Source organism: Myotis daubentonii, chromosome 5, assembly GCF_963259705.1.
Source record: "Myotis daubentonii chromosome 5, mMyoDau2.1, whole genome shotgun sequence".
Taxonomy (NCBI): Eukaryota; Metazoa; Chordata; class Mammalia; order Chiroptera; family Vespertilionidae; genus Myotis; species Myotis daubentonii.
The window spans coordinates 33332605-33345299 of NC_081844.1; the positions used below are offsets into that span (position 1 = coordinate 33332605).

The window sequence follows — 12695 nt, forward strand, 5'->3', positions numbered from 1 at the left end:
AGGCCAAGCTTCGGACTCAAACTTTCCCAGCACTCCCCCATGGGATCCATCAGCAACTCCTGCAGACTCCACTCCCAAACAGCTGGGAGCCACCCACTGCTCTCACCCCCAGGGACACCCTGGCTCAGCCCCTGCCCAGAACCACCACTGCTGCCTCTCACCACTTTCCCGGCCCCCTCTTTCCCCCATGGCAGCCAGGGGTAGATTTTCCAAAGCTTGAACACTCTTCCACCTCCCTACGCTCCTTTCCTGCCTCTGACCTCATCCCTTCCCCCACTCAGGCCACTTGCTCCACCCACTCCACCGCCTAACTTTATTCTCTTAGTCCAGCCTCGAGGCCTTTGCACTGGATGTGCCCTCTGCCTGGGCTGCCCTTCCCCCCACCTCCTGTGGCAATCACCTCCTCAATGAGGGCCTTCCTGATGTCCCCCACATCTGCAGTGGGCCCGGGGCTGTTTCCTCTGAGCACCTGATCACAAGGTAAGATGAGACCGACTCGGCGCCTGCCTCCCTCACTAGCCTGGCTGGCTGGGTGGTTCACCAGTGTGTTGGCACGTAGTAGGTTCTCAATAAATGTTGAAGAAACAAAAGGCATTGGGTGGCTCTGTTTTGAGCTGCTCCAGGCTGGAGTGTAGACACGCAACCCCTCTCTCCCTGTGGTCAGGGCTGGGAGACCCATGGTGGGCTTCCAGGAAGAGGAGGCACTCAAGCTGAGTCTGGCCGGAGCCTGGGGGCAGAGGACCCCCTTGGTGCCCCATTTCCTCAACCTACCTACCACGGAGCACCGTGGGTGACAGCGAGGAGCTGGGGGAGGGGCGGGCAGAGGACGCCTGCTGCGTGCCTGTGGGCGGGGGAAGGCGGCACCCTGGAAAGGGTGCGGTGGTGGGAGCCCTGGAGTAACCCTGACCTCGCCAGTCCGCGCCAAGAGCTGACGTCCAGCTGAAAGGGTCGCGGTGCCCCCTTGCCCGAATGGGAAAGTTGAGGTCGGAGAGGGTGAGGGCAGGGCCATGCAGAATGGGGACCTCTGGACCCGGGTCTGGCCCCAAAGCCGTCGCTCACAGTCGGGGGGCCTGGCAGGGAGGGCGGGAGGCGGGGTGGGGTTCGTCCCGCGGTGACAGCAGCGCCCGGAAATGCGCCTGCAGGGAGTGGGCTCCCCGCCCCTCGCGCCCAACCCCTGGGGCTGAGCTTCTCCTCCGTGCGCTGGGGGCCCTGCACTTGGGGAGGCCAGGGCGTGGAGCGGGAACCCCCGGATCCGACCTGCAGCGGGCGGGGTCCTGGGGAGGCTGACCTTGAGGGAAGGGCCGGAGAGCGGGGTAGGGAACCGTCGCGGGGACGCCATCTGCGCGTCGGTGGAGAGGAAGCAGGGACCCGGACTCTCGGAACCGGGGCAGGGCGACCTCGGTTCCCGCACATTCCCCGGCCCTGAGCGCGGCGCCCGGAATAGCAGTCCCGGGGTGGGGGTAAGGACGGCCAGTGTCCTCGCGGCTCTCCCGCCCTGGGCTTCACAAGGTCACCGGGACATGGACTCTCAGACACCAGACCAGAGTTCAGGGGAGCCCGGGCCCGCGCGGGGCAGTCCGCCGCCGCCGCCGATCCGCGCGGAAGCGCTCCACGGCCTCGTGAGGGCGCACCGGGCCGCCGCCCCTCTGGACCCCGGGCTGGGCGCGCCCTGGGAGGCCGGGTGGAAGTGGCCGCCCTGGGGTACCCCCGCCCCCCTCCGAGGGCCCCGCCGCTTCCGCTCATCCTGGAGCGGTCGGGAGAGCCGGGACGCACCGCCAGCGCTCTACGTCGCCGGTAAGCCCCTCTTCCTATACCCCCCCCCGCCCCCCGCCCCGGGTCCGTGCCTCCTGGGTCTCGTGGAGAGGGGGTGGGGGGTACGGTGAGGCAGCAATCCGCCGGGTGAGAGAAAGCTCATCCCCACTTCTTCCTGGGGAAACTGAGGCCCAGAGGCGTGGCTTGCGCTGAGGTCACACCCTCGGTCAGCCCAAACGGGGTGTAAGCTTTCCTGCTCTTCCGGGCCGGGGCTCTGGGGAGTGGAGGGTGGTCCTTTTAGCCCCTTATTTTCCATCGCCTAGATCCCCACCTCAGTGCTGAGTCAGGAAGGGGTTCAGAAGACCAGCCCCCTCCCCTATCTTTGCTCTCCTCTCCCAATTTCCTGCTTCCTGGGCCAGCCCGGGCCCTGGGTTCAGAAAGGGGCGGAGATGCAACCGGCAGGCATAGCTCTGGTGGGAGAGGGGGCCCACCTGGTGGTCTCCCAGGCTTTCGGCACCTGGAGCCACTCAGCACCAGACCCTTCGTGCCCCAAATGCCATAGCCAGGAGGGCCTGAGATACAGGGAAACTGAGGCTCAAGAGGGGCCATAGATCCAATGAGGTCCGGCCTTCCCCCACCCAGTGCCCAGGAGCTCGGGGGCTGGAGGATTCCAGTTTGTCCTGCGTGTGCTTTGGGTACTGCTGACTGCTGGGCTCCCTGGCTCTGTTCCAAGGAAGGACTCACCAGGTGGCCACTTCCCCCTTCCTTCCTCTGCCAATGTCATGGTCACGCGGAGGGTGTGCATGGCAAGTGGCTTTATATTTCTCCTGACAGACGGGAAAACTGAGGCAAAGTTGCCAGCCCGGCCCCCCACCCAGCTGTCTCCCTGTTTTCTGCATCATCCTCATCAGGGGCCCTCTTCCCTTTCCAGACCACCCTGGCCCTCCATCCCACACCCTCTGCTCCTGCAGCCATGAGGTGCTGGCTGACCCCTTTCTGCCCCTCCCCAGTATGGGGACACCTGCTGCCGAGGGTTTGGGATCGGATGGAGCCCTGAAGGGACCCAGCCCCCACGGGCTGCTCCCTCTGCAAGGTCTCAGAGTCCTGGACTGACCCCAGCTGGTCCCCAGTGCATAGATGGGGAAACTGACACCTGGGGAAGGGGAGTCGCTGGCCCCTGGCCGCGCAGGAAGGTAGAAGCAATGATGGTGGAGAGAGCAGTGAGGCGCCCTGACCCTGGAGACACTTGTGCACTTATCCTGGAATGATCTGTTCTGTCATTAGACACTGATTAAGCACCTACTGTGTGCATCATAAGACAATAAACAACCAATAATAGTAATAATAATAATAATAATAATTTGAACTCATCTATATTCCAGACTCTGTGCCTCCCATTTTTCTTACCTGATCCGAAGGACTTCTCAAAAATTTCCTGTGAGGGGGGCTGTATTATGAATACATTTTTCAGATATAAGAAGGGGAGGCTCAGAGAGGTTCAGTTACTGCCCCAAATCACATAGTCAGGGCAGAGCTGGGGTTCAACCCCCGGCCTGCTCACACCTCCACTGCAAAGACTCCCTCTGCTTCCCCAGACCCCAGCCCCTCCGGAACCTCCTGCTCCTGCTATGGACCCTCCTGAACTGTGGTTTGGGAGGCAGTGCTCAGGTAAGGGGGGGGGGACATGAGCCCAGGGAGCATTGGGCATGGAGACCCCATAGCCATGTGGGGGTTGCCAACCTCCCCTCCATGCTGACCATGCCTCTCTTTCTCCAAGTAGGGTCCAGGGGAGTGGACACCATGGGGTTCCTGGAGCCGCTGTTCCAGCTCCTGTGGGCAGGGACTCTCTGTGCGAAGCCGGCGCTGTGTCCGGTGAGCAGTGAGCACGAAGCCGGGCTCGGCTGAGCGGGTTCCTGACCCTTCCCTCCTGCCAGCCAGGCCCAGCCCCTGAACACACCCTTGACCTGCCCACACATGCTGTGCCTTTTAATCCTACGAATGCACCTGGAATGTGGGTAGGGTTGGTGTGGGAGGGTGAGGGGTGAGCAGGTGGGCTCTGGGAAGGAGGTTACTGGGAAACCTGACCACAGTCTGGCCACCCTGCTCCTCACAGGCTCCCCAGGGAAGAGCTGTGCTGGGGGGACACCCATGAGTACCGCCTCTGCCAGCTGCCAGTAAGTTCTGTCCACCTCCAAGACCCCTCGAGTCTGCCCTGAAGCCCTGCTGCTTCCCCACTCATGCCCCCAAATATGTTTGCCACCCTGCCAGATTTTCTGGACTCCCCTGAGTCTGTCCCAGCCTCTAACCCACCCATCTCTGTCCCCAGGACTGTCCCCCAGGAGCCATGCCCTTCCGAGACCTCCAGTGTGCCCTCTACAATGGCCACCCTGTCCTGGGCCCCCAGAAGACTTACCAATGGGTGCCCTTCTATGGTGGTGAGTAGCCTGCCCTCCTGTTGGTCCAGAGGAAACAACTCAGAGCTGGCAGGGAGAAGGGGCTGCTAAGAAAGAATGGGACTTGGAGGGTTGTAAGGAGAAGTAGGCATTAGCACTTGGGCTTTGAAGGATATGTAGGAGTTGGTGAAGGGAAGGGGGAAAGCATGTGAGAGATGTAAAGCAGAGGCAGGGGAGGCTGGGTCTATTCCGCACAGGGCTGAACACCAGACTGAGGATTTACTCAGGGCTGAATCCAGAGGCCAACAGTTCTCAAACTTATCTTGGTAGCAGGAAATGTTGCCAGTATTTAGCTGAAATTAGTGAGTTATATAACTGTGTGCTGGGGGCAGCATGCCTCCAGGTTTAAGGGAGACAGGCAGCTTCAGATGCTATGGAGAGGGCAGGCACAGGTAAGAAAAGCCTAGAATAAAGGAAGTTCCATTTGTAAACCTCATCGTGTTTTTTTCCCTTTGCCCTAAGCATTAGCCCACCAGGGCCAGCTGGGGCGCTGTTCCAGGCTGGGTCAGCCAGCCAAGCTGAGGGAGATGGGAGGAGCAGGAGTCAGAGCTATGGGCTGGAGTGAGTGGACTGCTCATTGCTCCCTGCTGCCAAGCAGAGGGGGAAGCTGAGTCCTGGGGCTAAAGACACATGCTATACGGGACCCAGTCAGCACTGGACAAACACTTTTTATTGGGCACCTGCTGGGCGCAGCTCTGCTCAACGCTGAGCCTAGAATCACGTCTGGAAATGGTTATTTGAGTGTTTGTGGAATGAATGCATGCATGCAGGCCCAGGATATCTGCCTGGGAGAGTCAGAAAGCTGGAGGCCAAATGCCGAAGCCCAGTCCTGGCCCTGCTTCAACCTGCATGTGCAGTTTTGGCTGAGTCTCTGGGCCTCATCTGCCCAAGGGGGTGGCTCTCTCTGGGAGGCTAGCGGGAAGGGGGCTGTAACTGGGATAGAAGACCCCTGGTCCACTCTGTCCTTCCACCCCCAGCGCCCAACCAGTGCGATCTCAACTGCCTGGCCGTGGGACATGCCTTCTACCACAGCTTTGGCCGCGTCCTGGATGGTACTCCCTGCAGCTGGGGTAGCCGGGGACTCTGCGTGGCTGGCCGCTGCCTAGTAAGGACTGCCAGGACCCGCCCAGCCCAGCCCACCTCCCACCGCATCCCAGACCGAATTCATTTAGTTTTAGGTCCCGCCCCCTCCTAGCCCCGCCCCTCCCACCGGGCCACGCCCCTCCATAGACTTCACTCCTAGCTTCTCTCCAGAGTCCGCCCTTTCACTCTCAAGTCCCGCCAAGCCCCCTTCCTTTTGTTCCATGACCCCGCCCTCTTCCACAGGCCCCGCCCCTACCTCTCCTTAGGCCCCACCCAGACCCCGCCTTCTGGGCCCATCCTTTTATTCCCAGGTCCCATCTCTTTTACCTCAGGCCCCACCCTCGTCTCTAGGCCCCGCCCCCTCGTTCTCAGAACCCGCCCCCCTCTCCCGGGCCGAGGCCCGGGCTGGGGCAGGGGGTCTCTCTGACATGTGTCCTCCCATCCGCTTAGAACGCCGGCTGTGACGGTTTGATGGGCTCGGACGCCCGCGAGGACCACTGTGGTCGCTGCGGCGGCACCAACGACTCGTGCCTCTTCGTGCAGCGCGTGTTCCGTGACACGGGTGACCTCTCGCCCCGTCCTCTCCACTCTCCCAGAGCCGACCCTTTACGAAGCCGCAGGCACGGAAGTGAATTCCGTGCTGATTGGGCAGCCTGCGGCGCAGCCCCCTCTCGTTCATCATTCTGATTGGTCACTGCCAGATTGTCCCGCCCTTCCCAGAACAGATGTGGTTCTAAATCTAACCCCTTCGCTGCCTCACGTAGGCAATACTAATCTTTTTATATATATATATGTATATATATATATATACACATATATATATATTAATATATATTATTGATTTTTACAGAGAGGAAGGGAGAGGGATAAAGAGTTAGAAACATCGATGAGAGAGAAACATCGATCAGCTGCCTCCTGCACACTCCCCACTGGGGATGTGACCGCAACCAAGGCACACGCCCCCGACCAGAATCGAACCTGGGACCCTTGAGTCCGCAGGCCGACGCTCTATCCGCTGAGCCAAACCGGCCAGGGCTAGGCGATATTAATCTTAACCCCAAACGTTTACGGACCGTTGTTGGGGTACCAGTACCAAGGCCAATCTCCTTAGCCTCAGTATCTCATTTAATCCTCAAAGCATCCCTCAAACAACCCGCCACCCGCACCGCAGCATCCTCCTTCCTTCCCGCCCAGGAGCCTTCGCAGGATACTGGAACGTGACTCTGATCCCCGAGGGCGCCAGGCACATCTACGCCGCCCATCGGAGCCGAAACCACCTGGGTACCGCAGAGGTTCCGAGGGGGAGGCGCCCTCCTGGCCGCCTCGATGAAGCCGGGAGACTGAGGCCGGAGGAGGGGGACGCAGGGTCGGGAGGTGGAGGGGCGGGTTCCGGGGAGCCTGGGCTGACCCTTCCCTTGCAGCGCTGATGGGGGGCGACGGGCGCTACGTGCTCAATGGCAACGGGGAGGTGAGCCCGTCCGGGATGTATGAGGCGGCGGGCACCCGCGTGGTCTACACCCGCGCTGCGGGGCCGGAGGAGACGCTGCGCGCGGCCGGACCCACGTCCCAAGACCTGCTCCTGCAGGTGCGTGCCGGGCCTCCAAGGGGCGGCTGGGCACGTGGTGGTGGTAGGGATTAAAGGACCCCGGGGAGGCTGGGGACAGAGAGGGGGAGTCGGGATAGAGAGTGAGAGTGGGGAAGCTAGGAACAGAGAGTCAGAGGGATGAGATCGGATTAGAGAGAGTGTCAGAGGGGCCAGGGTGAGGTAGAAAGTCAGAGGAGGGAGGCTAGGGTAGAGAATCAGGAGAAGGCCAGAGGATGGAGGCTGGGCCACCAGTTCTGATTTCGGCTCCCTAGTGTGTGACCTTCTCCCTAGGTCCTCCTGCAGGAGCCCAATCCCGGCATTGAGTTCGAGTTCTGGCTCCCTAGGGAGCGCTATGGCCCCTTCCAGGAGCAGGCCCAGGCCCTGGGCTGGTCCCTGAGGCAGCCGCAGCCTCCGGAGGTGCAGCCCCAGTCCCTTGAGCCCCAGGAAGCCCTGGCCGCTTTCCCCACACGGACCCCAAAGCCCACCCCAGGTGAGCAGGGAATAGCCACTATGGGGGCGAGCAGGGAGGCGGGCGTGTGCCCTAACTGCACTATCTCACAGATCCCTGCCCACCCTGTCCCGACACCCGCGGTCGCGCCCACCGGCTGCTCCACTATTGCGGCAGTGACTTTGGTGAGAGACCCTTTTCCGCAACCCTCACCTGGCCCCTAATTGACCTAAACTTGGCTACTTTCCTGCTGACATCTGACCCTGTTTTGACTTTACTCTTGAGTCTTTGATTTGACTCCAACTTGACCCCTTCTGGCCCTAATTTGACTTCTTGGTTTGGCCCTTTGCTCTAATTTGACCTCTAAGTCCTCATTGATCCTGACCTGATCTTGACCCCAGGACCCTCTCCACAGTCCCTAGGGGCTCCCCATGCCCCACCTGACCCCAAGTTTCCTCATATGGCAATGGGATGCATGAATGGGTGTCCAGGTTGGGCCATCCAACTGGCCTCAGCACCACCCTGCCCACAGTGTTCCGGGCTCGAGTGCTGGGCCACCTCCGCCAGGCCCAGGAGACCCGCTATGAGGTGCGTGTGCAGCTTGTCTACAAGAACCGCTCGCCACTGCAGTCCCTCGAGTATGTGTGGGCACCTGGCCGCTGCCCCTGCCCACCAATGGCCCTCCATCGAGAGTACCTGCTGGCTGCCCAGCGCCTTGTCAACCCCGATGGCACTCAGGACCGGCTGCTGCTGCCCCACGCTGGCTATGCCCGGCCCTGGAGCCCCGCCGAGGACAGCCGAGTACGCCTGGCTGCCAGACACTGCCCTGTCTGAGCCCCCAGACCAGAAAGATGTGCCTGACCAGGCTCAAACTCAGCCTATTTCCTCTCTTGCCTGGCTTCCAAGGAACTCAGAACTATCTCCCACCACAGCTATGTACCTCTCCCTCATACACATTTACACACCTTTGCGTACCGTCAGTCAGATCCACTCTCACAGTAGGCAGGCGCTGATGAGAAAACACTGAATTGCTTCTTTAACTCTGATTTCTTCTCTCACCCTGACTGCCAGGAAACTGATAGCTTTCTTTTACTCAAAAACTTTGTGTCTACTTTTATTCCCCTTGCCTCACACTCACTTGCTTAGAGACGCTCTCACACGCAAGCAGGGCCCATAGGAAGACATGCCTAAGGAGACATTGTAATGTATCCGTTTCCCCTCTTGCCTTGGCTACCAGGAAGCTCCTCACTATGTAACTCCCTGAAACTCTGTGCCCTCTCTTCTTGCTGCCATTTACCCATTCACCACAATGTATTCAGAGACATTGTCACAGACAGACATACCCACTAGAACACATGCCTAACTAGGCACTGTAACATACTCATTTCCCCTTTTGTGCTGACTACCAGAAGGCTCTTTCAATTTTGTATTGATTTCAGGTGTACAGCTTAGTGGTTAGACAATCATATACTTACCTAGTGCTCCCTTTGGTATTTCCAGTGCCCAATTATCATCATGCATAGTTATCATAATATTATTGACTATATTCCCTATGGTTTACTTTACAGCCCCATGAGTATTCAAAGATAATTTTGACAACCTCCGCAATTCTAGAAGGGGTTCCTCCAGTCCACACTGCTGTTCACCCCTTTTATATTTCTACTTAGTTTTTACAAGCAATTTTTTAAAACAAGGGCACACTTGGCCACAGAAATGTGTGGATGCACTGGTAGTGGGATCCACAACTGTGCTCTCACAGCGTGTACACATGTGATCTCACAAACCCCATCCCCTCTACCTGGTCCGTTCCCCACCTCCCTTCAGAATGTCTGACACTTTGTGGGAGTGGAGGACAGGGACTATATGAGGATGGGTAAACATGGCTTTTATAGGTCCCAAGCCTCTTCTCCAGGCCTGCGTGGGGGCCACGCATTCATCTCAGGCCTCCCCAGCAAAGGAAGCAGCCAGAGCCCCTCCCCTCAGGCCATCCTCATCTTCCTGTGTTGTCAGAGATTCTCTTCATTTATTCTTCTGGAGCAAGAGGGCAGACATCAGTCATGTGAGAAGTGAGGGTGTGTGGGGGGTGGCTCAGCAAACCCTCCCCCACTCTGGGTGAGGGCGCTGTCTTCTGCCTCCCCGTTCCGGATGGGTGCCCCACACTGTCATTTTGGGACAATCTGCTCTTCTGTACTATCATGGCTGTGTTTTCCCCGCTAGCATGGATACTGGCAGTGGGCAAGGGGCACACAATATCCAGGTCTCAGAGCTGGATGGGCTCAGCCCCTGACTTTGCAGATGACCTGAGGCCAGACCACTCCCCTCTCCTGGCCTTAATTTCCCGGTCTGTGAGTACCCTTTCAGCGCTTCCTGGCTCTGATCATGGGAATCACACTCTTCTGGATTCCTTCCCTAGCCCCTCAGTTCACTCATGCATTCCTCCAACGGGTATTTATTGAGTGCCTACTGTATGCCAGGGGCCCAACAGTGCTTAGACCATCCCAGGCCTGGCTCTGTCATCTGCAACGAGTGCTGAAGCTGGAGAAACCTCAGTGCCCCAACTTCCGTGGGCAAAGTGGGATGCAGTTCTGGAGGGAGATGTGGGGCCTGGGCGCCCACTGGTGGCAGGATGGGGGAAAGGTAGTCAAGGCACTGGTTACCTGCAGCCCTGAAGGGCCCTATGCTTATGTACCTCCTCCTCCACCCCACTTCTCTCATCTGCACTTGCCTTCCTCAAGAATGCCTCTCCTCACCCACCAGCCTTACACCAGCACCCACTTACGGCTCCATTCTTCCCACCACTGGCCTGAGGTTGTCCCCTCTGCCTCCATGTAGTATGGGGATATGTCTGGGAATAAGGGTCTCAGGCCTTCTCAGCCCCAGAACTCCTAATCCCAAAGCATCTGGACTGGCTGACGAGAGGTGCCTGCTCCTGGGAAGGGCCAGCACAGAGTCTCCTCCGGCAGACAGGGTGGCCTGTGGCCGAGAGCAGTGACTTCCCCAGCCTTTCACAGCTCCTCCTGTAATGGTCTTGTAACACTCCCAGTAAACATGCCATTGTTTTGATATGCTCTTTCATTTTAAAGCAGTCTAACCGTTTAAAGAGAGAAGAGCCGAAACCGGTTTGGCTCAGTGGATAGAGCGTCGGCCTGCGGACTGAAAGGTCCCAGGTTCGATTCTGGTCAAGGGCATGTACCTGGGTTGCGGGCACATCCCCAGTAGGAGATGTGCAGGAGGCAGCTGATCGATGTTTCTCTCTCTTTGATGTTTCTAACTCTCTATCTCTCTCCCTTCCTCTCTGTAAAACATCAATAAAATATATTTTTTAAAAAAAACCTTTTAAAAAAAAGAGAGAGAAGAAAATCTTGCAATTCTAAAGTTGCTCAAATTCAACAGCGTGGTGGTTCAGGAAGGAACTACCATTTGTACTTGCCAAGCAACGTATTATGCTGTTTTGCATTGAAACACTAATAACTCCAGGTGGTTACATAGAATGACAGAAACAAAGTGAAGCATTCTGTTTTTTTCCTCTTTACAGTCAGTCCTCAGCCCTTTTTCATTAGTTACTGTGTCCCTGCAGGGATACGCTAGCCCATCTGGGTTAGAGGCACACACATTGCCCGGAGTGACTGCAAATGGGTAGGAACCTCCTCTTGAAGGAAGCACAGGTGGCACATCCTTGCTTGTACAGAACTGGGAATTCTCCAAATTGACTTCCCACAGATGGTGATGTTTATTAAAAGATGAATTAAAACAGGCATGTTTGAAACTTGCATCCATATTAGTAAGAATAACGGTAATTGTAATTATTTCATTAGCCCCACAAAAGGTTGTTTTCAATATTTCTGAACGCCAGCTCTGGGGGGTCTGTCATGTTTTTCCTTTCTAATTCTCTGCAGAGGGCACCACTCTGTCATCTGCCCTTCTCTCACTGACCCTGTACCAGACGGCTGACACATGGGAGGACACATGTCCACTTAAAGAGCCACAGAAAGCCTTGGACTGTCTGAGAGCTCACAGGTTTAGATGTGGGCATACAGGTGAGGTTGGCAGAACCACTTTGGAAAACAGTTTGGCCATGTCTGCTATAGATGAACAAAAATCTCAGTAGCAAGTTAGATATGTCCAAGTCCCAACCCCCAGAATCTGTGAATGGGATCTTATTTGGAAAAAGGATCTTGGCAGATATAATTAAGGGTCTCAAGATAAGATCATTCCGGATTACCTGAGTGGGCACTAAATCCAATGACAAGTATCCTCATAAGAGGCATGCAAAGGAGAGACAGAGAAGAGGGCCATGTGACAATGGAGGCAGAGACTGGGGCAATGAGGCCACAAGCCCAGAAGCTGGAACAGGCCGGAAGGACCCTCCCTGGAATCGCAGGAGGGAGCGTGGCCCCTAACACTGACTTCTGGCCCCCATAATGTGAGAGACTGAATCTTTGTTGTTTCAAGGCCCCCCGCCCCCAGTGTGTGGTAATTTGTTATGGTCGCCCCAGAAGACTCAGAGGCTCACCCTATACTCTCCAATCTCTGAGAAAGGAGAGCCGCACTCACCAAAGGTCAGTTCTAGAATGTTCCTAGCAGCTTTAGTCATAATAACCCAAAATGGGAAACTACTCAAATGCCCATCAACAATGGAATGGGGCAAATAATTCTGGCCTACCCACAGGATGAAATGCTCTCCACCAATGAAAAAGAGCAAAGTACTGATAGTGCCCACAGTGGTGTGAGTCTCACAGACACAGCTCTGAGTCAGATAGGAAAGGACAGAGATACCATTGGGGGTGGGGAGTGACTGGGAGGGGCTGGCCCTGTTGCCTTAGTAGCTCTGAGTCACTGGTTACACTTTTCTGTAGGTTTAAGAATAAAACAAACTATGTGCTCAGCCGGCGTGGCTATGAACCAGGAGGTCACAGGTTGGATTCCCGGTCAGGGCACATGCCTGGGTTACAGGCTCGATCCCTAATAGGGGGCGAGCAGGAGGCAGCCAATCCATGGTTCTCTCTTATCATGGATATTTCTCTCTCTCTCTCTCCTCTCTCTCTCTCTCTCTCTCTCTCTCTCTCTCTCTCTCCTGAAATCAATAAAAATATATTTAAAAAAACAATAAAAAATATAAAATAAAACAAGTCTGAGGGGCTAAAGGTCACTGTTTCCATCTGGGGAGACAGGTGTGTATCCTCCCTATCTGTACTGCCTGGTGAGCTGACCAGGGCAGGGGGACAGGGACAGCCTCTGAGCACCTGTTTCACCACCTAGGGCAGTGATGGCGAACCTTTTGAGCTCAGCGTGTCAGCATTTTGAAAAACCCTAACTTAACTCTGGTGCCGAGTCACATATAGAATTTTTTTGATGTTTGCAACCATAGTAAAAC

General features: G+C 56.7%; 1 protein-coding gene across 8 annotated transcripts; it reads left to right on the plus strand.

Annotated features, from left to right (window-relative positions):
* Positions 1-309: 309 nt before the first annotated feature.
* Positions 310-11076, plus strand: ADAMTSL5 (ADAMTS like 5). 8 transcript variants are annotated; one of them, XM_059697330.1, is made up of 12 exons: positions 877-983; positions 3348-3420; positions 3533-3624; positions 3866-3926; positions 4079-4187; positions 5183-5310; positions 5739-5850; positions 6483-6569; positions 6710-6873; positions 7165-7363; positions 7435-7506; positions 7854-8304. In XM_059697330.1, the coding sequence occupies exons 1-12, from the start codon at positions 970-972 to the stop codon at positions 8153-8155; spliced, it is 1413 nt and encodes a 470-aa protein (XP_059553313.1). In that variant the 5' UTR covers positions 877-969; the 3' UTR covers positions 8156-8304. The 8 variants fall into 8 exon arrangements, with proteins under 8 accessions (XP_059553315.1, XP_059553316.1, XP_059553313.1 ...); XM_059697332.1 differs by lacking the exons at positions 877-983; positions 3866-3926 and adding an exon at positions 310-480 and having other exon boundaries at positions 3530-3624; XM_059697333.1 differs by lacking the exons at positions 877-983; positions 3866-3926 and adding an exon at positions 311-480.
* The last annotated feature ends 1619 nt before the right edge of the window (positions 11077-12695 follow it).